Here is a 22,675-nt window from a genome sequence, read left to right as displayed (position 1 = left end):
GTAAATGTATATGCAGTATTATACTGAGTGGTTTTGTGTAATTACAGTAAATAACTGCCAACACTCCTGCCAGTTATTCACTGTAATTCTTTATTTACAAAATATAACTGGCAACAATGTTGTACCGTAATGGTTCAGTTACAGTAAAATACTGGGAACACTGTTGCCAGTTAGTCACTGTTAAAGATTCATTACAGCAACTAGCTGGCAACAGTTTTGCCAGTATTTTACTGTAAAAAAAACCCGGTAAAGTCTAACAGTGTAATAATTAACATTTCATTTAATTTAAAATGCTTTTCAAATGTTATTAAACGTCTAATTCACATGATCATGCACATCTCAAAAATCTACAATGGATTTTAACATATGATTTTCAATGATTACGTTTTTGTTAGTGTGCAACACTTTTGTTGCAGTTTAAGTCTGATACGGGTAAAGTTAGGGACAAGTTCCGTGGTTTAAGTTTGGCTAAGGGGTCAGCAGTGTACAGGTCAAATTAATAAGGGAATGCGATTCAATCTGGTTATATTTCATTGCTTTATTAAATGAAAATGTTATTTTCTTGAAATTGTGTTTTTGCCCCTCCTGTGTGATGTATGATTCAAGGAATATTCTTGTCACGAAGGATTCATCCAATCAGAGTGCAGTTTATTAAGTGACGTCAGTCAGTGCCTCATACTCAGCTAGAGACGAACTGTGAATTCTCCTACACCTAACTAATCTCTCCTTTGCCTTTATTAGGGGTGTCATGTGAGCGAGTTAATGCCTGGAAAGTAAGTTGTTTATATCCAGTTATCATATGATCATTTCAGTGTGTTTAAAAGCAGCGTTGCTGTCTTTGCATTAAGAGCTTGTTTACTTTATCGCGGCAATCCGCGTTAGCGCCTAAGCGCCAAAGTTTGTCTTTTACAATACGTATAACTAAGCCTGAGTACCACTATAATATGAGTAACATCTCTGAATGATGATTTATAGTATTATCTGTTTATATTTGTGTATATATTATATGACACGCAGTTTCCCTGACATGTTGCAATGACATCTGTCATATCTAATGCCATGAGGAAGCTCGCGACGCCACCTTGTGGACAACTGTATACTGCAACAACTTTAATAATGTTTAATAATGTAACCTGTATTATTGCTTGTGTGAATGCTATTTAATCTGCTGTATACTTAATATTTCTTATTATTCTTTGATATTTTCAGACCACTCACTGTAACCACTCTACCTGATCAACAGAAAACTCCTAACTTTGATTCAACTGAGTCTTATGTGTTCTTACCAACACACCAGTGCGGATACAGAATAACCTATGAGAGCACAAATACAGTCCTTACCTAATTCTCCAGAACAATTCTGGTACACACTAATACACTAAATACAAGTGTTGAAGTAATAAAAACATGTTTTGCACACAAATTACAATGTGTAATGTCTTTATCAAGCATTTAGCCAAACTTAACTAATCACCCTTCACACAAACAGTTACTATAGCTGTCCACTGCAAATAATGTTACTAAAATTTTACTTTTTTCATTTATTTTTTTTTTTACAAATGATAAATAGTCTCAACTTTAGTTTGGGTAATGCAAAGACATGAACAAATGATTAAAAAATGTTTTGTAAATATGTGAAAAAAGGGTGAATTCCAGTCATTTGGGGAACTTTTTGCCATCAACATGACTGCTCATAAAGGTAGCTACTAATGATTTGTAAATGTTTATAAACCTTTCCAAATGATGATTAGTCTCCACTTTAGATTGGGTACTGCAAAAACATTAACCCTCTAGGGTTCTTCATTTATGAGTCACACTCAGGACCTTTGGGACAAAAATGACCCAGAGGGCGGGATTCAGGTATACTTTTTTTTCAGTAAAATCAATCAAATGTATTTTTGTTCAATAATATTTTTTCTTTCTTTTTTGGTGTTTTGAGAGAATTTTATGATAATAATGAATTTTTATGCAATAATAATGATAATTTTTTTCCATTGATTATAATAGAAAAAAATATCTATATATATGTGTAATTTTTTTTTATTAATATTAATGCTTTATTTTATTTTAAAATACAGCCAAGGCCTATAGAAAACAATTTTTGAAATTAGATTGGTGCCATCTGGTGGACAAATTAAGCATTTGTATCATGCAGTAGCACATTTTTACCACCGTAGAGAATTTACAGCTCTCTGTAGAAAGGCTTGTGAATTCTAGTGATTTTTTCACATATTTGCCTATTTATTTCAGGTTGTGGATTTTAAAGACAAAGACTATTTTTGTCAAGTTTTTTTTTTGTTTGGTTGGTTTAAATGGTAATTTCAAGTGCCAGTTTTACTTTATAATACAGTCAAACCTTGCACTAGAAATAGAAAAAATACATATTTCAATCATAACATATTTTTATTAACCTTTTATTATACACATTTCCATTAAAATTATTTTTTGCAATTCAATGAACAGTAACTTTTATGATTATGAACAAAAAACAAAAATAACAGCAAACGTATAATAATTTTCAAACAGTACATGTAAATGGAAATTAGAAAAATAAAAAAAGTGGTTTAAATATCATCATAACTAAATATTTAAATATTATTATGTCCATATTATTTAAATTGAATGAACAGTAACTCTTATTCAAAATTGGCAATGGGCAATTATGGACAAAACTAAACTAACAGTTATCAAACTAAATTAATTATACTAAATATAAACTAAAAATTATCAAAACAGTAAATTCTCAAACAGTAAATTAGAGAAATAAAAAAAAAAATTCTAACTATATTTACATATTATTTACAAACTAATTATTACAGTTGTCACACATCACAATAGAGTGTCCCCAACAAATTGGAATGTGGCACTTTAAGCAAACGATGCCTGTTTTCAAATCGTGTGGTAAGCACTTTCTGCATCTTCATCTTTTGGCGGGGGAGGGACCAGCTTGGGAGGGACCAGCCGTGGAGGAAATTGCTTCCTCATCACATTCCTGCACCTTCTTCAGGGGTTACTAGGGAAGAATTCCAGCCTTTGACTCTGTTTGTGCGTCTGTGTGTGTGTTCAAGAGAGAGACATGGTGTGTGACTTTTGCATTTTGGATCCAATGTCTCCCCTTTATTTGATTCATTGATTTTATCTCACATATTCTCACATTTCTCTGTTATAGTTTCTCCAGTCTCGTATTTCCCTATGTGTGTGTGTGTCTATTATGCAACCTTGATGGCTTACAGCCTCATGCTTTCATTGCTGTGCACTTTATTTCTTACATTGATGAATAATTACTTTTATTTCACACATTTCCCAAAATTAGCTTTTGCACTGACACACTTTCATTTGTGTGTGTGTAAATTTTTTTTGTCTGTTCTGCACTCTTGATGTTTTAGAGATTCACCCCTTCACTGTTGTGTGCTTTTTTCTGCATCGTGGCAGATTTGTAGATTGTTCACACAAAAAAACTCAGTATTTTCATATTTTTGCCAATTTCCCATTCATTTCCTATGGCGGGTCATTTTTGACCCGAAGACCCTGAGTGTGACTATTTTTTATGACCACTTAGACTTTTCAAATCCTGTCCCCATTAGCTAATATGTGAACTGAAGTTTGATAACATTTGTTAGCATTCAAAAGTACATTAACAAAAACTTGTAATCACTGTACAACTTTTGTTAAAATCATTTGCATTGAAAGTTTAGTAACATTTGTAAACATTAACTAATGATCCGTTAAGCGTTATATAATGTTTGTTAATTATTTATTAATAAAGCTTTTAATCATTGTAAACTATCTGTCAAAATAATTTAAAGATGCATGATCATATGAACTGAAAGTTTAACTACATAATAGCAAGTACGTTAGTAAACATTAAAAAGCATATGTTACTATCTATGTGAATATACAATAACTAAAGATCTGTTAAGCATTATATAAATGTTTGTTATTGATTTTATAAATGAAAGTTATTATAAAGTGTTAACAAACTATTAATTAGTTGCTAATGTGTGTGTGAAATGAAAACAATTATCTCATTGCTACACACTGTTGGTTTGTGGATGGTCTGGGATGTTTAGGATTGCATGCTGCAATGAAGGCAAATTCAAAACATATTCGGTATCTGTTCCTGGCCAAAGAGGACCCGCTGACTGCCCAGGACCTTATTGATGTCTTCAGCCCACACTTTGCAGAGGAGGGAAGTAATCGCAGACACAGTGACATTAGACTTCTTGCTAGATGTGAAAGGTATGATGTCAGTAGTAAGCAAAGCTTTATAGACAAAACCTAGTTTCAGATATTTTTTATGATGTTTATATTATTTTCTACAGGTGGAGAAATGCAGGTGGGCCAAAGTAAAAACCTTACTCTGCAAGAGGTCCTTGTCTTTGCTTCTGGACTGGAGGAGTTGCCCCCACTGGGATTCAAGAACCATCCAATCACTGACTTCATACACACAGACCGCAAATTCCCAGAAGCTAACACGTGTGACGTAGTCCTGCGCCTACCAATACACACGAGCTATGAGGAGTTCTGCAACCACATGTGTAGTGGGATTTTGCAGGCCACAGATTTTAGAATGACATAAAATACTGTCACGTTCTTTGTGTTGTTTTTACAGTTTTGATTGTTCTATCAGACTCTACTCAGACCTAAAGTTAAGTTGTAATGTTTAAAAATTGTAAAAAGGTACCTGCTCAAATAATCTCCTGTTATTGTCATGAGTCTTATTTCAGACAGATTTTCACCTCTTGAAAATAGGGTTTTGATGCTTTCATGAAGTTACTTTAATTTCTGATACAGCCGTCAAACTGAAGTCATTCAAATAAAGAATTATTCCCAACTCAGAGTCAATTATTCAAAACAAGCCATATCCTCTGGGTTTGTGTGCAATTTTTGAATAGCATTGTATTGTAGACTAATTTAATAAACCTAATGACCATAATAAACATGTTGCTACAATAAAAAACATTATTGTAGACAATGTTCTATTATCTCTCCTGCAGTAACTTCGGAAGCGTGCACATCCTCATTTATCTCAGGACTGGCGACACCAGCAGTGCATAATGTAACGATATAGCCTAATAACTTATGTCCGGTGAAAAACATTGTTTTTATGACATGTCATTATTAAAAAATGTAAATAAAACATAAAAAGACATAACATCCTGTCATTATGACAGAGTGGAAAACAATAATCTGTATGCGGCAGCAATGCCTTACCATAATACCCCATATATAGCGTACAAAGCATTGCAGACTTGGGCCGTATGAAGTGAGCACACTTTTGATTTGAAAAACACTAGGAGAGAGCAGTTCCTTTCGCCTGTTTGGATACTTCAAAAGACGTTTTGCACCACCAATTTGGTTGACCTGTTTACACGTTCAAAACGTGCATTTCTATTATGATGAATGCACATTAAAAACACTCGTTTTCTGTGACTCCAAAGCGCCCGTCAAGAACGCTCGTATTCAGAGCCCAACCCTCTACATTGCGAGTAAACCACTCGCATATGCGACAAAATTTTACTCTATACGACTAAATGTTGTCTATCGTTAGCCATTGGCTAATAAATTCTTAGATTTTACACGCCAGTGTGTGTGTTCAAGGCTATTATAAGGTTAGCACATTTTCACTCGCTGAACTCTGACTGAGCGCTTCAGAGTTCTCTCTCCATCAAGCGATATGTGCTTTTCAGTTCATCTCAATGGATGCACAGTGCATCTGTGTTTGACACGCTGTAAAGTCAGCAAATCAGTTCGACCGACCGCAGACAACGAGATTAATATTCATGAACCCAGCATCTCATCAATCAGTAATACTCTTGTACTCTTGATACTCAAGTACTTTTAAAAACAACTACTTCCGTACTTTTACTATTTAGCAAGGGGTATCTGTACTTTTACCCAAGTAATGAAACTGTGTACTCTGTCCGCCTATACTCATTTTACCATAAATCATAGGTTGACGAAATGCATTTTGATACACAAAAAAATGCCTGTTTCGTTAAGGCAAATCGCGTTTCGAGGATGTGCATTTTGCTGTCAAATCGCACACTTTTGACATGTCAATGTGCAATCCGACGCCCGAGCAGGTGTTTATGAATATTTTGGCTTGCCATACAGCAGTGCAGCAATCCTTACAGCACCGAGGCTATTTTTGCTGTGCTGCGAGTGGTGATTTAAACTGACAGCGATTTGTTCGCGGTAAAAGTGAACAAGGATTGAAACGGAAATGTGGTATTTTCACAATAAATAGATATAATTAAAGTCTACTGTGTTTCACAGGCTGTTTGGTTAGGTTTAAAACCGAAAAAAAGGTGCACTTTTAGATAAACAAGTCAACATATGCACTTTGTCGTTTGGAGGTAGGAAAACTAGTTCTTTAATGCCCACGGTAATAAAGATTTAAATGTTAAAAGCACATTAGCCGACTGTTTCTGTCTGTGATAAATTTTAATTTAATTTATTTGTTATACCATAGGCCTACAACAAAAATCATTCATTAATACGCTTAACTGAGTTTAAACGTGAATGAAATTCTGTCATGTGATGAAAGAGGAAAAAGCACTTTCATTAGGCTTACTACGTTTGTATTTGAAATCAAAATAATGGATAAATGATGTGTTTGTGTTAAACAGCCGCGGATCAGCGCACTGCAAACGCATCCTGTGTGAAAGCACAGTGAGTCATGCGTATAGACATCTATGGATGTATGAAACAGGCGTTACAATCTGAGCTGCGTGCGCGTGTCCGTTAAATCCACTAGACCGTAGGGTGTCGCATTCGTCATTTTAGCTTTCAGAAGAGTGCTTGCAAGCGCCCCCCTTGCGGCCGTTACGCATCGGTCGAGCTCGCAGCAGACTTCTACCCGACAGTCAAAGCGGCATATGAACGTGCGTACACAGAGGAAGGCCGCGAGAGTTTAGTGTGCAATTTGGGACAGGGCCACTGGCGTGTGAACGAAACTTTTATTTTGGATAAGCGACATGACGTCATAAGGCTGCACCGCTGTCCTGCATCATTCTGCAGAAAAAAAGGTTTGTGGTTTAATGCATGCAAAGTGTTTGAAATGATACAAACCGTTCAGTTTTACATGCTGTGTAAAATAATTTTTTTTATTATTGAAAGTCACAATATTTTTACTTAACCTCTGTGAACGGTATTGTCTGTGAGTAAAACGCACCCTCACACACAAAAGGTGCGTCTCATTCTGCTCCCTCCTTGGCTCCCAGTATCATGAATCAGTTTATTTGAAAACGAATTCGGCCACTGGAAAGAAGTAAGGAGAGAAACGTTTTTAACTATTCAACTAGTGTCCGTGTTCAGCTGTTATTTTTATGCAGACTAAAAGATCGGACGCATATTAATTAATTTCGAAAATATGGGAAGCTGCATACAGATGCAGTTAACGGGATATTTTATTATTGCGTGGCTGTATAACAGAAATATACAGTGTCATACGATCTTATTCCCATTTCGTTATAATTACAATATTAATGTTACTTTGAATTTTATCCAATAATGTAAATGGGCAAATATTGTAAACAACAATTGATGATTCTCCGACTCTTTGACACTCTGCCAAAGCATCCCATAAGCTTCTGCTGAGAAGTTTGCAGAATATGGGAAAATATTAAAATTTTAACAAAAGAGGGATCATACAAATTGCATGTGTTTTTTTTTTTGTGCTGTCCTGAATAAGATATTTCACACAACAGATGTTTACATATAATCCACAAGACAAAATAACTGAATTTATACAACTTCAAAACTACATTCAGATTTGCATATGTTGAATCTTAACATGTCAGTATTTACCAGGATCCATAACTGTTTTCATTTTTTGTGATAGTTGTTCAAGAGTTCTACAGAACCAGTGAGGACAGCTTGAGAGACTCAAACACAACTATTACAAAATGTGAAAACATTTTCTGATGTTCATGAACGGAACACAATGCATTAAGGCCAAGGGGTGCAAACTTTTTTTTTTCAATTTGCAATGCCCTTCAAAAAGCTAATACACATTTCCCAGAAGACAAAATAAGTACATCAGTGATATTGTTTGTTTGTTTGTTTTTGGATTGTCTGCATTCAAGAAATATTGTGGAAACCGTTGCTGTTATAAAATAATATGCAGAAGAAAACCAAATTATGTAGTAATAAAGTATAGTTTTTAATGAACATGTTGCACAGGTTTTTAGAAATTGATGAATATGTGATAAGAAAATTATTATCTGCAGTAGAAGAAATAACTGAACATGGACAACAAGGGTCTATTTCATTAAACAAGTTTACCAAAAAAACCCAGAATTATTTAAGTTAGTCTAATTTATTTAGAACCAAATCAACTGACAATAATCGGACTAACTGAAATAAGCCTGGCTTTTATGGTAAACTTGTTTTATGAAACAGCCCCCGAGTTAACCACAACACTGGAACTTTTTTAAAAAGCCAATACAATTAATTGCTTGGCAAAATGATTCACTTTTTATTATTATTATTATTAATATTATCTTTTTTTTTTTTTTTGATTTGCAAAACATTGCACACTACCTATCTGTAACTTCAACTTTAAAATGTGTAAATTTGACAAATTTGAACAAATTGCAAATGTTTTCATAAAGTTGTAATCTTATAAATTTATCTACAGATCATTATTCTAATTAACTAAATACAAAGTGTCTGTATAATTTGATGTGCTAGTTTTTTGGAAGGGCTTGGCTAATCAGACTATTAAAGACTATTAACTGTTAATCTGACTGACCTCACAGGCCATTGTGCTGACTGCTGAACTAGGGAGCTGACTGAGAGGCATCCAAAGATTTTGTTTGGATTTATGTTAAGCAGTGTCACCTTAAACACACAGAAAAATCCAGTTTATGTATTATTAAAAGGATGGCATCTATTAAAGTGGAAAGTGAAGACTTGAGGATTGAAGAGGACTTCAGAGTGAAACAAGAAGATGCTGAGGAACAAGCAGGTTGGTTTGTATTCTTTAAAGTGAACTCATTCATTTTTCCCCCCTGTATGAGTACTGTATGCGTTGCCTAAATAAAGTGATTTTATTTTGACATAGATCAGGTCACCCCATTTGTGCAGACATGTTGAGATCACAGGACCAAATTTTGCCTTCATTTTCACAATGTTGTCATGCATTAAATTATGTAAAATATTAAGTAGCCTTATTAAAATACTTTGTGTATAATTTATGACAATAAATAATGATAACCATTCAATTCTTTCACTTAATTATGCAACAGTCTATCTAATACAAAGGAATGCTGGTGTGAACGTAGTTTAAAGGGTTAGTTCACCCAAAAATTATGTCATTAATGACTCACCCTCATGTCGTTCCAAACCCGTAAGACCTCCATTCATCTTCAGAACACAGTTTAAGATATTTTAGATTTAGTCCGAGAGCTCTCAGTCCTTCCATTGAAACTGTGTACGGTATACTGTCCATGTCCAGAAAGGTAAGAAAAACATCATCAAAGTAGTCCATGTGACATCAGAGGGTCCGTTAGAATTTTTTGAAGCATCGAAAATACATTTTGGTCCAAAAATAGCAAAAACTATGACTTTATTCAGCATTGTCTTCTCTTCCTTGTCTGTTGTGAGAGAGAGTTCAAAACAAATCAGTTTGTAATATCCGGTTCGCAAATGAATCATTCGATGTAACCGGATCTTTTTGAACCAGTTCACCAAATCGAACTGAATCGTTTTAAAGGTTCGCGTCTCCAATACGCATTAATCCACAAATGACTTAAACTGTTAACTTTTTTAATGTGGCACAACAACAAAGATGGCAACCCATACAACCCTAGTGGATAAATCAGTGTCTTTTGAAGTGGGTCGATATGTTTTAGAAAAAAAATTATAAATAATAATGTTTTAATAATGTTTTAAACTTTCAAAACTATAAAACATTACCTTTGGCCAACTGTCATACATTCATGCATTCACACTTGACGTAGTTAACACATGTTGAAGTAAAATAATGTGAAGCACATGAGAGCTGTAATCGGGCCTTAAAAGTTAGCCCCGACAGGACCCGAGCCCGACAGGTTTCAGCCCGAGCCTGACAAGTACATTTTGATCGACAGCTTTTTAAAAGCCTGAACCCGTTTACAGCCCGACATTATTCAAATGTGCATACGCACACAGCTCTTTTGCCTTTGTCAAAAATTTGTCATTTATTCTTGTTTTAACATAATTTATTAATAACTAACGTAGACTACACCACATGGAAGTCGGAATAAAGAAATAAAATAAGTCCTCTGTGACATCTTAACATCTCAGCACTCTAAATAGGCCTAGGCTCATTTAGCCTATAAATAGACCAACGCACCAATAAAAATTTGTCTATTTTTAACAAATTAAATTAAGTAAATTTTAAATTAAGATGGGTATTTGGCAATAACGAAATTAAGATAAAGGCTCCGGATTTGCTTCGCCACTAGCAGCTGACATTTAATAAAAGAATAATGCCAACATTAGCGTAAATACTCTGTCCACATTATGCATTTAAGACTCAATGAATATTTATTTTTCATTTAAAAAATTTTTATTACTCACAGTGATTAGGCTAAGCTTACATGTTTTTGGAAAATGATTGAATCCACTGTAGATGGCTTCAGCGCGTTCCTGTGCTCACTGATGGTGCGTCATTATTCACTCATTATTCTCATTATAAGCATGGTCAAAACATTTCCACATCTCAGACCTTGCTTTAGTTGCATGTGCAACCAAAACGCAATCGCCAGAGGCAAGCCTCCGTTACACCTACTCAGCATACATTTTCACATCGCGCTAATCGAACCACATCACGCTAATCGAAACACATCACATGACCACTCGTTTACCTCGCAAACCGGAGCGCAAGCCCACGCCCAACCCAAGATGATATACATTAAGCCTGAACCCGACCGAACCGGGCAAAGATCTTAAGCTCTAAAGCACATCATCCCGTTGGAATTATAAGGTTCTATCTGCATGTTTTGAGATATTGAGCTTCAAAGTGTTTGTGTTCCATTCCATTCGTGTTTGTGTATCTACTGTGTAGATAGAACCTTATTGTTTTTTAAATGAAAAGTCCCATAATGTACACAACATAAAAAAAATCTATCACATAATGTAAATACGTTGACACAGAATGAGAATAAGTGAATAACTCAATTTTGACAAAAAATGTGAGATAGAACCTTATAATTCCAAGGGGACGACATTGCATGAATGCTTGTGTGAGAAGAGACATCCTCTATAATGTTCTGAGATAAAAGGAAACACCACTTTCTTTATCATTTTTGTTTTGATAGTTTTGATACTTTAATGCTGGTCAAATGTGACACTAAAATGGTGTAACAGTTTTTATTTGTTTTTCCATTTTAGATCTGATTATACTGAAAGAAGAAAGTGAAGAACTGAATGAAATGGAAAAGAAAGATAAGTGTGAGAAGCTTCATCATTTCATAATTGGGGAAAAATCCCATCAGACTGGAAAGACGTCCTCACGAAAAAGAGCTCAAAAGACAGAATCTAACAGTTATTTTACATGTTGTCAGTGTGGAAAGAGTTTCAATCAAAAACAAAACCTTGAAGTCCACATGAGAGTTCACACTGGAGAGAAGCCTTTCAGCTGCCAACAGTGTGGAAAGTGTTTCACTCAAAAAGGAAACCTTAAAAGTCACTTGAGAATTCACACAGGAGAGAAGCCTTTCACCTGCAAACTGTGTGGAAAGAGTTTCACCGCAGAACCAAACCTTAAATATCACATGAACATTCACAATGGAGTGAAGCCGTTCACTTGTGATCAGTGTGGAAAGAGTTTCACTCGTAAAGTAACCCTCAATTATCACACAAGAAGTCACTCCGGAGAAAATGGTTTAATTTGTCATCACTGTGGAAAGAATTTCAGTCATAAAGTAAGCCTTAAGACTCATATGAGGCTTCACACTGGAGAGAAGCCTTACACATGCCCTCAGTGCGGAATGAGTTTCACATTCAAAGCATCCCTTGATTCACACATGAGAAGTCACACTGGAGAGAGCCCTTACACCTGCAAAGTGTGTGGGAAGAGCTTCTCGCTAAAAGGAAATCTCAACACTCACATGAGAGTTCACACTGGAGAGAAGCCATTCATGTGTATTCAGTGTGGAAGATGTTTCACGCGTAAAGGAACCCTTAAATACCACATGAGGATTCACTCAAGAGAGGACTGTTTTATATGTCACGAATGTGGAAAGAGTTTCCCAGACATGAAACACCTGAACAGGCATGTAATAATTCACTCCGGAGAGAAGCCTTTTAAATGTCAGCAGTGTGGAAAGGGATTTCAGTACAATAAAAACCTTAAAACTCACATGAAAATTCACACCAGAGAAAAAACTTTCAAATGCATTCACTGTGGGAAAAGTTTCAGTTATAAAGTAAGCCTTAAGACTCACATGAGACTTCACACTGGAGAGAAGCCTTACGCTTGCCCTCAATGTGGAAAGAATTTCACATATACAGCAACGCTTAATGCCCACATGAGAACGCACACTGGAGAGAGGCCGTTCATATGTGGCCAGTGTGGAAAGAGTTTCACACGCAAAGGAAACCTTAATTACCACTTGAGGATTCACTCAAGAGAGAGCAGTTTTAAATGTTATCAGTGTGGAATGATTTTTACAGACCGGAATCACCTTAAGAATCATGTAATAACCCACATCGGAGAAAAGCCTTTCATATGCCATCACTGTGGAAAGAACTGCACAAACAAAACGAATCTTGAGGTTCACATAAGAGTTCACACTGGAGAGAGGCCTTTCACCTGCCCTCAGTGCGGGAAGAGTTTTACACTTAGAGGGAATCTTAAGACTCACATAAGAGTTCACACTGGAGAGAAGCCTTTCACATGTCTTCAGTGTGAAAAGAGCTTTGCATATCAAAGAGACTTGAAACGTCATTTGCAAACACATTCTGACAAGAAATTACAGTGTTCTGAGTGTGGAAAGGGATTTCAGAAAAATAGCAATTTCAAAAATCACCTGCACATTCACTCCGGAGGGAGGCGATTTCATTGTCATCAGTGTAATAAAACATTCCTTTTGCCATCACACTTACAAATACACTTGAAGAGTCATGCAGATGTGAGGCGCTATTTGTGTTCCATGTGTGGTAAGAGGTTTAAATGGCTCGGCGATTTAAAGTGGCACCAGAAAATACGGATCTGTGTGAAATTGAAAATTTCACCTCGGCTGAATGCAGGCCAAATCTGATCGTAAAGCCTCATGACCATTGGCCTGTGCATACTTTGTTTTGAGGCTTCTCGTTTCTATTTGTCATGTACATATACATTTTTTTGGCCACACCTCACCAACTCCTTTGCTATATAAAATATTGAGTGGTTGTGGTAGACAGCCTCTAATTCTGATTCAATAGAGGCGATGCTCCATTCCATATGTTTGTATCTCATAATCGTAATATTAAACTTCTGTCTTGCTGTGAATTGCTACAATATATAGTATATAAATCAAGAATATAAATAAAAGGACATAAACTGAATGAAAACTGAAAAATGCCGGTTAAAGATATGTTATCTGGACTTTAATATGGATGTTGGGCATCATCTGGTGACATCTGGAAGCTTGTGTAAGTAAGTTGTGTAAAAGCAAGTCCTACTTCTGATCTTCTGTGTTTTTTTAGTTTATTTAATGGACACGGTTAACAGCATTTCAAAAAATTAATTGAAGGTTCAGTTATACATCAGCTTCGTAGCAAAATGCCTAGTATATTCCATTTGTGCACTAGAAAAGGTAATCTTTGTCCAGTGTCTGCACTGTTTCTCTCCGGAAGTTATGAGTAATAAAAATGTCTTGTTAAAAATGTACTTGTTTAGAGTAGAATTATGTGTTTTTGAACAAAAACCTGTTAATGTTGGCATCTTTTGAGTACTTATTTTATTTTTTCTGTCAGCTTGTGTTCTTTTTCAAATGTGAAACAATTGCCTGGGTCACTTTGTGAAAAAACTAGTGTCCAAGTGCAAAAAAAAAAAAAAAAAAGGATAAAGAAAACCCGCATGAACTGAGTGTACAGTGTATGCTATTAGAAAAATATTGCTTTGCTTGTAGGTATGCACATACTGTGCTGATAATGACGACATTTATGTCACACATTGTCTGTAAACCCTAGTGTACACCTATAAACAAAGCATAATGTGGTAGATTTATAGAATTTACTTCATAGATTTACAGATGTAGTTGTTCAGAATGCTTTTTTTTTATACTGAAGCATGCAATTCATCACCCATGAGCATGGGGCACACTCCTATTTCTTGTGTTTCACATAATATCCACATCCCTACCCTTTTGTCTCATCTATTGCTTGCTGTTGTATGAATACCTGGCATGTGAAGCCACCGTCAGCTGGAGTGACTGCAGTTCCTACCGAGTGCCAAAAAGACTGAATGACAGCAGTGGTTTTCAGCGAGAAAGCTGTGACAGAACACACAAAACACATCTAAAACAACCAATAGATCTGACAAGAAATCTGAAATATATTTTACAGACTGCCGAAATCTACAGAACAGAGAAGCAAATGGATCCCTGCAATTCAAAGAAACAAATGGACTCTAGGCAGCGAAACACAGATTTGCAGTTATCATTATATGTTAATGCTGAATTTTGTGGCAAAATCATACCCTATATATTGTATTGTTTTATATCTTGTTGCCTACTCATCAATTAAGTATTTACCATCTTATATTCTGCATAACTGGATGTTTTTAAATAAACACTGACAAAAACTATACAGTTATATATATTGATACTTTGTAGCAGAGGTGGGACCAAGTCAATGTTTTGCAAGTCACATGTAAGTCTTGAGTCTTTGCATTTAAGTCCCAAGTCAAGACAGACAAGCCCCAAGTCAAGTCCCGAGTCAAGACAGACAAGTCCAAGTCAAGTTGCAAGTCCTCGAGTTTAAGATTCAAGTCTTAAACAATTCATTAGTGCTTTTTGCACAAATTAGTGTCTCAGTGTTAATTACTATATGAAATATATAATGAATTAATATCAGGAAGACTTTTAACCCTTTCATGCATGAATTATGGTAACCTCAGGATTTTTTCCCCTATGTGTTTTTATTGCTCTTAGGGCATGAAAAACAAGAATTTTTACTAATTTTCATAGAGATCTTCAGATGTCCACTTGAGTGCACAGTATGCAGTTATGGTTTAAACTGAAGATATACTATATTAAATATAAGACAATAATCAAACAGATAAAGTATGTGAATTTAACAAACAAATCAATACAATTATATCAAAACATGTGAAAACTATAAAAATATATACAAAAAATATAAATGCGAAATATTGCAAAGGCTTCATACAAGTTGCACTTTGCGTATCTTTGATATTAGAACATGAGGACATGATTCCATCAAAATCTTCTACAGCCTGTCAAGGTACAACTGTGGAAACCACTCAGATGCTCCCTCCAGTGCACCAGAGTATGGATATTTACCCTTATTAGCTGATCATTCTGATCCCAAGATTGCTGCTTTTAGGTAGACTGGGTCTGAGAATGGTGCAGTAGTGTCTTTGGCGCTTGCCATTTTCACATTGATGAAGATTCCAAGGAATCTTTTGATCATGGAAACTTGCAAACTTCTGACCAGGCTGCTTAAGAAACAGACCTGAGATTTCAGATTCTCCAAGTGGTGATTCAAAGAAATAGACGGTGGGCCGAGGGTCCGTATCTGCTTTACTTTTCGAAATGAATGATCCCCATGGAGGGAGAACCTGGATTTGTAAAGTTGGGACGGTTGTTTTATTCTCAACGATATGAAAAGTGTTGCCACTCCCATTTATTGCACATTTTCCCCGAAATCATAATGCACGATCCGTAAATATGCAGGCAAACGCGGTTGCCTACTATATTAGTTGAGCCAATAGCGCGGCAAGATACTGACATGGGATTATTACTATCCAATCAGATGTAGTTTATTTAGAACAGCTGTTACACGAATGATTCCGCTATCAGACACAAGCACCAGCGGTGCACTGATCGTCAAGGACATTCTTTGTGTGATTGTAAGTATTCATTTAATTAGAATATATTTATATAAAATGTTTGTTTTGTACACTGTGTTGTTCAAACGTGTGTAAGCGTCTCGTTAGTGTCGTTATAAGTAGGGTAACGTTTCAGCTGGCGAACTAGCAGTAGCCAGAGCCGTTGAGAATATCATATTTAACGGTTCTGGCAGTAACTAGCATTATGCGATTACATATTTGATTAGGTGTAAACATTACATTCTAACGGTGACACTTTGTCCAACTCGCATAGACTACAGCTCCACTGTATGTTTGTGGATAATTATCTCAGATCGTTTTGCAAACGTTCTCCAAAACTCAAGGCGAACATGAACCTGTTGATGTTTAAGACATATATTTAATCACCAGTTACATCTGACATAAAGTTATAGAGTCAGTATCATAATATTCGAATCAATATTCAAACCGGAGAGCTAAGAACTCTAACGTTAGTTAGAACTGTATGTATTAGAAATAAGATTATCACTATCAAAGAACATAAACTGCATTTATTTTAATTTTAAAACAAACAAGATAAGTATAACTATCAAAAAACATAGACTATCAAACAAAGCAGAGTTATAATGTACATAAACCTGTCATACAGATTTACTTCTGCAAGAGTAGCAAACACACATCTCCCCACATGTGTACATGCATATACACGTGCCCTAGTCATCTCCAAGTGACTTATTGTCACAGTTTAAACACTGACAGAGGTTTGTACATGGCAGCTCATGCAGTTTACATGTGCATCTACCTTTAACACAATTCGTTTTTTTACATGAGCAGTGCACAAGTTCCAGTATGGCCTCTGGAGCTGGCGGAAGAGTCATCCAGTCTACTCCGTAGAAATCTCCTACCATTTTCCAGCCATGATTTACAGGAGGAGGAATGTCTGGCATGCACTCAAGACACCTCCTGTGTACTGCAGCCTGATAGCTTGCCCGCTGGATGTGTTTATGCAAGGAGTCTTTGTTTGGAGGCAAGTCTCTCTCAGAACATTTACCTGATTTGAACAGGTTGGCCCTTGCAATATTGACATCTTGGCAGTCCTTCTGATCATATAGATCACACGTGTAAGCTTCCAGAGCCTCAAATAGTTCTGGTGATGGGGTGAAACTTGTTCCTAGTTCTCTAAACATGGTGACGTATTCTGTTTTTGAACTTAGTTTTTTGTATGCTTTTTCTTTTCCAACCTTATGCAGAGCACTCACTGTGTCACATCCAGAAAAGGCATGCAGACCTACAAGGGCATCACATTTGTCTTCGCCAAGATGGCCATGTAGCTTGGTAATATCAGTAATGTGTGTGTCTCTCCCCTTGGCTGTATGGAAATGGAGGTGGCCATCAATGTGGCTGCAGAAAGCTAGAGCCAGCAAAAAGACATCGGTGTCTGGGCTCTTGATTACCAGGTCATGGCTGTGTTTGGCTGCATGGGCTGCATGCAGAATCATTCTGGTGTCTGCCTCCTCTTGACTTGTCTCTAGGTCTTTGAGTTCCAGTATCTCAAGGTCAGTATTGCTCACATTCATCTTAATGGCGTGACACTTGCTTCCATGTGCAACAATGATGGTTATATTGCCAATTATATTCTTTGCAGTTAAGCTCCAATGTTGGAAGAAATACTCCAGTAAGTTTTCTTTATTTTGGCCACATGCCAGAAATTTTTTCCACTGCTTTGGGGTTTTTTGGTCATCTCCATAGATTTTGATTTTTTGGTAGCCCTGTTCTGCGCGCCGACTACGCTCAGCATTTTTGATGCTCAGGTCGCTGTATGTATCACATACAAAATGAAGCTCTGTTGACCTTGTTGCCTTAGCTGAGTGAACTAATGTGTTCAGTACATGATCCGCATACAACCCAAATGTTGGCTGTGGCTTTAGTTGTTGCACCAGAGCCATAGCATCCCAAATCCAAACTGAGCCATCAGGAATGTCACTCACTGTTGCAGGCGGGTGGATCTCATCTAGCAAGATGTGCATCAGCTTAGCTTTGTTGGTTTTGACCAGAGAGCCATCAAAGTTGGAAATTGACTGTGGAAAAGGACCCAAACTGTAAGTGAGCATTTCATTGATGTTAATTTGCCTAACCCCGCCCACAACAATTAGCCTTGCAAACAAGTTGCGATGTGATGTCAGGGTAATTTCTTTTCCTCTAATTTTTGTGACTGTACTTTGTCCATTGTCTTTAAATGTTTTTATTTTCATTTTCTTTATAGGGTCATGGAATGATGCTTGGCCATGGACTATCCTTTTTTCACAGAATTCAGTGAGTGCCTTAACACCTCTTTGTTTAGCCCCTAGTAAGTCTGTGGCAACATTTTCTGATGCCTGTTGGCCAGAAGAGATGTGACAAAGAGAATCTCCATCCAGCAATGGGTCAAAAGGGTTAACCATATTTTGGATAGTGGCCACAATGTTCATCACATCAGCCTGATCTCTCTGCATTCTGGTGTTGTCTAGCTCAGAGTTAAGATGTCCTACCGGGCACTTTCCTGCCATTGTTTTGCATTCAAAAGTGATTGCTGCCCGCTCATGTTGTGTTAGGGTCCAGCGGTGAACTGCACCCTTGTTCAGAGAGAACCCACTGATGCCTCCCTTTGTCTTGGAGTCACGATTGGCTGTTTGCTCAATGACTTGATCACATGCTGTGCCGGCGAAACCATGACTTTGATGTCTTTGTGCCACAAAGTCACCTGAAAGAAGCTGCTGGTGTGCTGAAGGGTGTGTGTCTTCCAGGTTGGTCATTTCAGCCCAATATGCCGTCAAATACCTTGCATAATTTACTTTGTCACAGGCAAAAAACCAGGGCAGCATACTTTGCACAGTGGACAAATGGAGAGCCCAGTTCCCCTCTCTTGTTGCCCTGATGAAAAGAAGCAAATCTTCCATCATGTCAAGGTATGTGCTCCAAAATGCAAATGTGTGGTTACAGTTGTTTTTTACCACAAATTCTTCATAACCTTGCAGTAACTGCTGAAATGTGTCTGATGTTAGCATGCCCTTGAACTCTTCAGAGGGAAAACACTCCTGCAGATCTGTTGCCACTTTTAAAGCAGCGGCATTTTGTTCTTGTGTGAGTGTATCCAAGTATGCCCACCATCGTAGTTTCTGGAGTGCTTCCATCAGGAGTTTGTGAGCCCGTATGCTCCTGTTGTAGTGATGGCCGGAGATCACTCCATCGATTGAGCCTGCGGCCACCAGGTCAGACTCAATCAAGATGTCCTGAAAGCCTGCATCACCATACAACTTTCCTATGCATGACAGATACGCCATTGCTGTGTGGAACTCTCCCATCCTCACTACGATTCTCTCAGAGTAAGAATCTGTTTGCCAACGGATCTCTTGGGCCTTGGCGTATATGGCTTGATCCATAACTAAAACAACTTCTTTTTGTTTCAAGCTGTCAGCAATGGCAATGGAGCGGCTCAGGATGGTGTGGACAGTGTTGAGATCAGTCGGACTGGCGTCAATCACTGGGAGGTAGCCAATATGTGTAGATGGTGGTAGTACTGTGTCTTCCTTCAACATTATATTATACCCTGTCCATCCAGGAAGGATTTTGTGCTGGGCCTCAGGTACTTTCAGTAAAAAGAATGCAGCATCAATTCTTCTACCGGTAGTTTGGGCATATCTGTATTGGTCCTGATGGAGATCAATCTTCAATGCAAAGTTCTGTGGACCAGACCGCTTGCCTCTTGTGTATGTTGAAAGATTCAGTGGAGGAGGATGAACCGACCGCTCTCGTGTTCTCTGTCTGGGTAATGTGTCTGGTAAGGATGCTGTATAACTATTTATGGCCCTCTGAATTATTATACCATTGGTGTTATGTGTTGTCCCTTTACCTGAAAGAGTCTCCTCTCCAAAGTCATTATTGTCCCAGACAAGAGTCACAGGCACTTCATCACTGATTTTTTCAGGGATGTATACTTCTCCCCTCTCCATTTGTAGATGAGCAAGGGCAGTATCATGCTCAAGGACCTGGGAATTAGATGAGCAGTGACCCAGACCATTTAACAGCCCTATAAGCTGTGCAGAGCCAGTCATATGCCGAACTGCCATTGCAAGTGAGCACTGTTTAGGCATGAGCCACCTTCCTCTGGTTGCCAGGGTAATAATGTCCTGACAAGTGGACACTATCTTTCTGTTGTCCTCTGAAGTGACATCAACACGTTCATCTGATGGTTGTGATGACATTCCTGATATCCATGCAATGAAGTTAAAAAGTTGGTGAGGCACTACACTCATGCCATTTTCCAGTGTGAGATCACTTGCTGTTGGAGGCCATGGTAGCTTTGGGTATATTTTTGATGTATTTTGAATTATTTCTTTAAGTCTCATTGCTGCGTGATATAACTCCCGAGAATCATCCGTGGTGTTGGTGGCGTTTTCTATATTTCCTTGACTTGTCATTTCTCCTTCACTTTCTTCAGATGAGGAGGAAGCAGAGGAGAAGGCAACTTCATGCACAATCTCGTCAGCTGACAGATTGTCCACATATACAAGGTAGGTTGTGGATGCCTTCAGGAACTTCAAGAAGGGATAAGACTTGTGAAGTCTTGACTTTAGTGAGTGTGCCTTATAAGCTGCAATGTTCACTCCCTCTGTTTCTTCCACAGATTTTTTGAAAAGCAAATTCAGCTTTGACAGTCGAAGTACTTCGCGTTGTTTTAACAGCCTCTCCTCAATGACTGTTTTGCAGAAGTGCTTGTATCCATTTTCATATATGTTTGTTTCTGTTCTCTCAATTTTGTTTGTGGTCAGATACCGGGTATAATCTCGATAGCAAGTGAAGTGATACCGTGCTTCACTAGCCACCAAGTCCCTGTCTTGGATATGGAGAAGGAGAGACTCGTCCCTTTTCTCTTCAGCGGCGAGTAGCAATTTCCCGGCATGGAGTGTTTCACACTGTGTTAGCTTTTCTTTTACCCTTTTCCTGCTGTGTGACTGAACCTTGTACTTCTCATGTTTGCATATAATGCATTGTACTGGAAGCAGGTGTGGGGCCCGCTTGGACGTGCAGGAATCACGGGCGTAAGATCTCAGAGCCCGTGTTTTAACTGGAGTTGCCTCACCTTCCTCTGCCTCTACCACTAAAAGTGCAAAACAATAGATTTAGGTTCTGCACCCTTCCCCACATCACTGATTAAAGAAAAATGGTTTGTAACTTTCAGCAGGGTATATTGGTTCCACCTGTTCCCTTAACAAGGGTAATAAACCTGTTTCACAGCTTTCAGGTGTCCGTCCTTGTTGATGTTAATGAGGCCATAATAGGAAGGGTTAATTTTTGCAGGGTGTTTATTTATTTTTATTATATTAGTGATTAAATAAAAATAAAAATGGCATCATTACTCCATTCTTCAGTGTCACGTGACATCCAGTCTATCACATGATCATTTAGAAATCTTTTTTTTTTTAGTGTTGCAAACAATTCTGCTGTCTAATATGTTTGATGAATAAAAGATTAAAAATAAAAAAAATCTAATAATATAAATCTTATTTATCACTTTTTATCAATTGAACATATCCTTGCTGAATAAAAGTATTGATTTTATTTAAAAAAGAAAAAAAATTACTGTCCAGTAGTGTATATTGTTACAAAATATTTTTATAAAAAAAAAAAAGCAGCAACAGTTATGTTTTTTTGTTTTGTTTTACTTTTTATTCCTCAAAGTATCCTAAAAAAGTATCACATTTTCTGAAAAAATATTAAGCAGAACTGTTTCCAACTTTGATAATGAATCATCATTAGAATGATTTCTAAAGGATTGTGTGATAATTATCCTAAAAATTCAGCTTTGCATCACAAAAATAAATGATAATTTAAAGTATAATAAATTGAAAATCAATTATTTTAATTGTAATAATATAATCACAATCTTACATTTTAGATAAAGTAAATGCAGGCTTGATGAGCGAAGAAATTCATAAAAAAAAAAAAAAACATGAAAAATAGTACTGTTTCCAAACTTTTGACCTGTACTGTATGTCCAATACTGCACTGCCTGTCTATACATTATAATACCAACCTTCCTTTGCAGTTTCTTCAACTGATACTGCCTTCTCTCTTCTCCTTTGTGCTCGTTTTATCTTCGTTATATTTGTGAAATGACTGTAGCACTCCCTGTGGTAGCCAGTGTTAGCTGGTTTGACTAACTGGTTTGTAGGTTCCTGGCTTTGCAACTTGTATGCCTGTACTGCCTCTTCTGCAATGATACCTTCTATGCCCTCAAGGTCTTTCCACAGAAACACTGATTTAATAAATTTCTCCCAACTTATGTCTGTGAAGGGAATGGTGGGTCCACCACTTCCCTCAAATATATGCATACAGCACTTCATGTTTTTTTTTTTTTTCATTTCATCCAAGTAAACATGGGCGGGAAAAAAAGTTTTGTCTGTCTCATTTTTTCATGACGCTGTTTCCAAGCAATACCATTATGTCAAATGTGTTAAATCAGAAGGGTGTATTTATTAAAGATTACAAAGAAATGACAGGATATCGTATGACAAAAGGTGGTTACATAAAATAAAAACAAATATAAATGTATAACGTAACCTCTACATTATTATTTTGTGTCAAACTGAATATGTAACAAAATTAGGT

The 22,675-nt window shown here is 36.9% G+C and overlaps 1 protein-coding gene and 1 long non-coding RNA gene across 5 annotated transcripts; both read left to right on the top strand.

The window, feature by feature from the left end:
• The first annotated feature begins 416 nt into the window (after nt 1–416).
• LOC113057361 (uncharacterized) lies at nt 417–4,832 on the top strand. Its single transcript, XR_003277809.1, has 3 exons — nt 417–773; nt 4,071–4,239; nt 4,323–4,832. It is a non-coding gene; the product is annotated as an uncharacterized LOC113057361 (long non-coding RNA).
• A 1,932-nt stretch (nt 4,833–6,764) lies between these two features.
• LOC113057258 (gastrula zinc finger protein XlCGF26.1-like) lies at nt 6,765–14,897 on the top strand. Of its 4 annotated transcripts, none has more exons than XM_026224542.1 (3): nt 6,765–7,031; nt 8,889–8,974; nt 11,383–14,897. In XM_026224542.1, exons 2-3 carry the CDS (start codon nt 8,890–8,892, stop codon nt 13,251–13,253), a joined length of 1,956 nt encoding a protein of 651 aa, XP_026080327.1. In that variant the 5' UTR covers nt 6,765–7,031; nt 8,889; the 3' UTR covers nt 13,254–14,897. The 4 variants fall into 4 exon arrangements, with proteins under 4 accessions (XP_026080327.1, XP_026080320.1, XP_026080304.1 ...); XM_026224535.1 differs by having other exon boundaries at nt 8,861–8,974; XM_026224519.1 differs by having other exon boundaries at nt 8,766–8,974.
• The last annotated feature ends 7,778 nt before the right edge of the window (nt 14,898–22,675 follow it).

This window comes from Carassius auratus, chromosome 4 (genome assembly GCF_003368295.1).
Source record: "Carassius auratus strain Wakin chromosome 4, ASM336829v1, whole genome shotgun sequence".
In the NCBI taxonomy this organism is placed as follows: Eukaryota; Metazoa; Chordata; class Actinopteri; order Cypriniformes; family Cyprinidae; genus Carassius; species Carassius auratus.
This window is presented reverse-complemented; position numbering and strand designations above follow the sequence as displayed.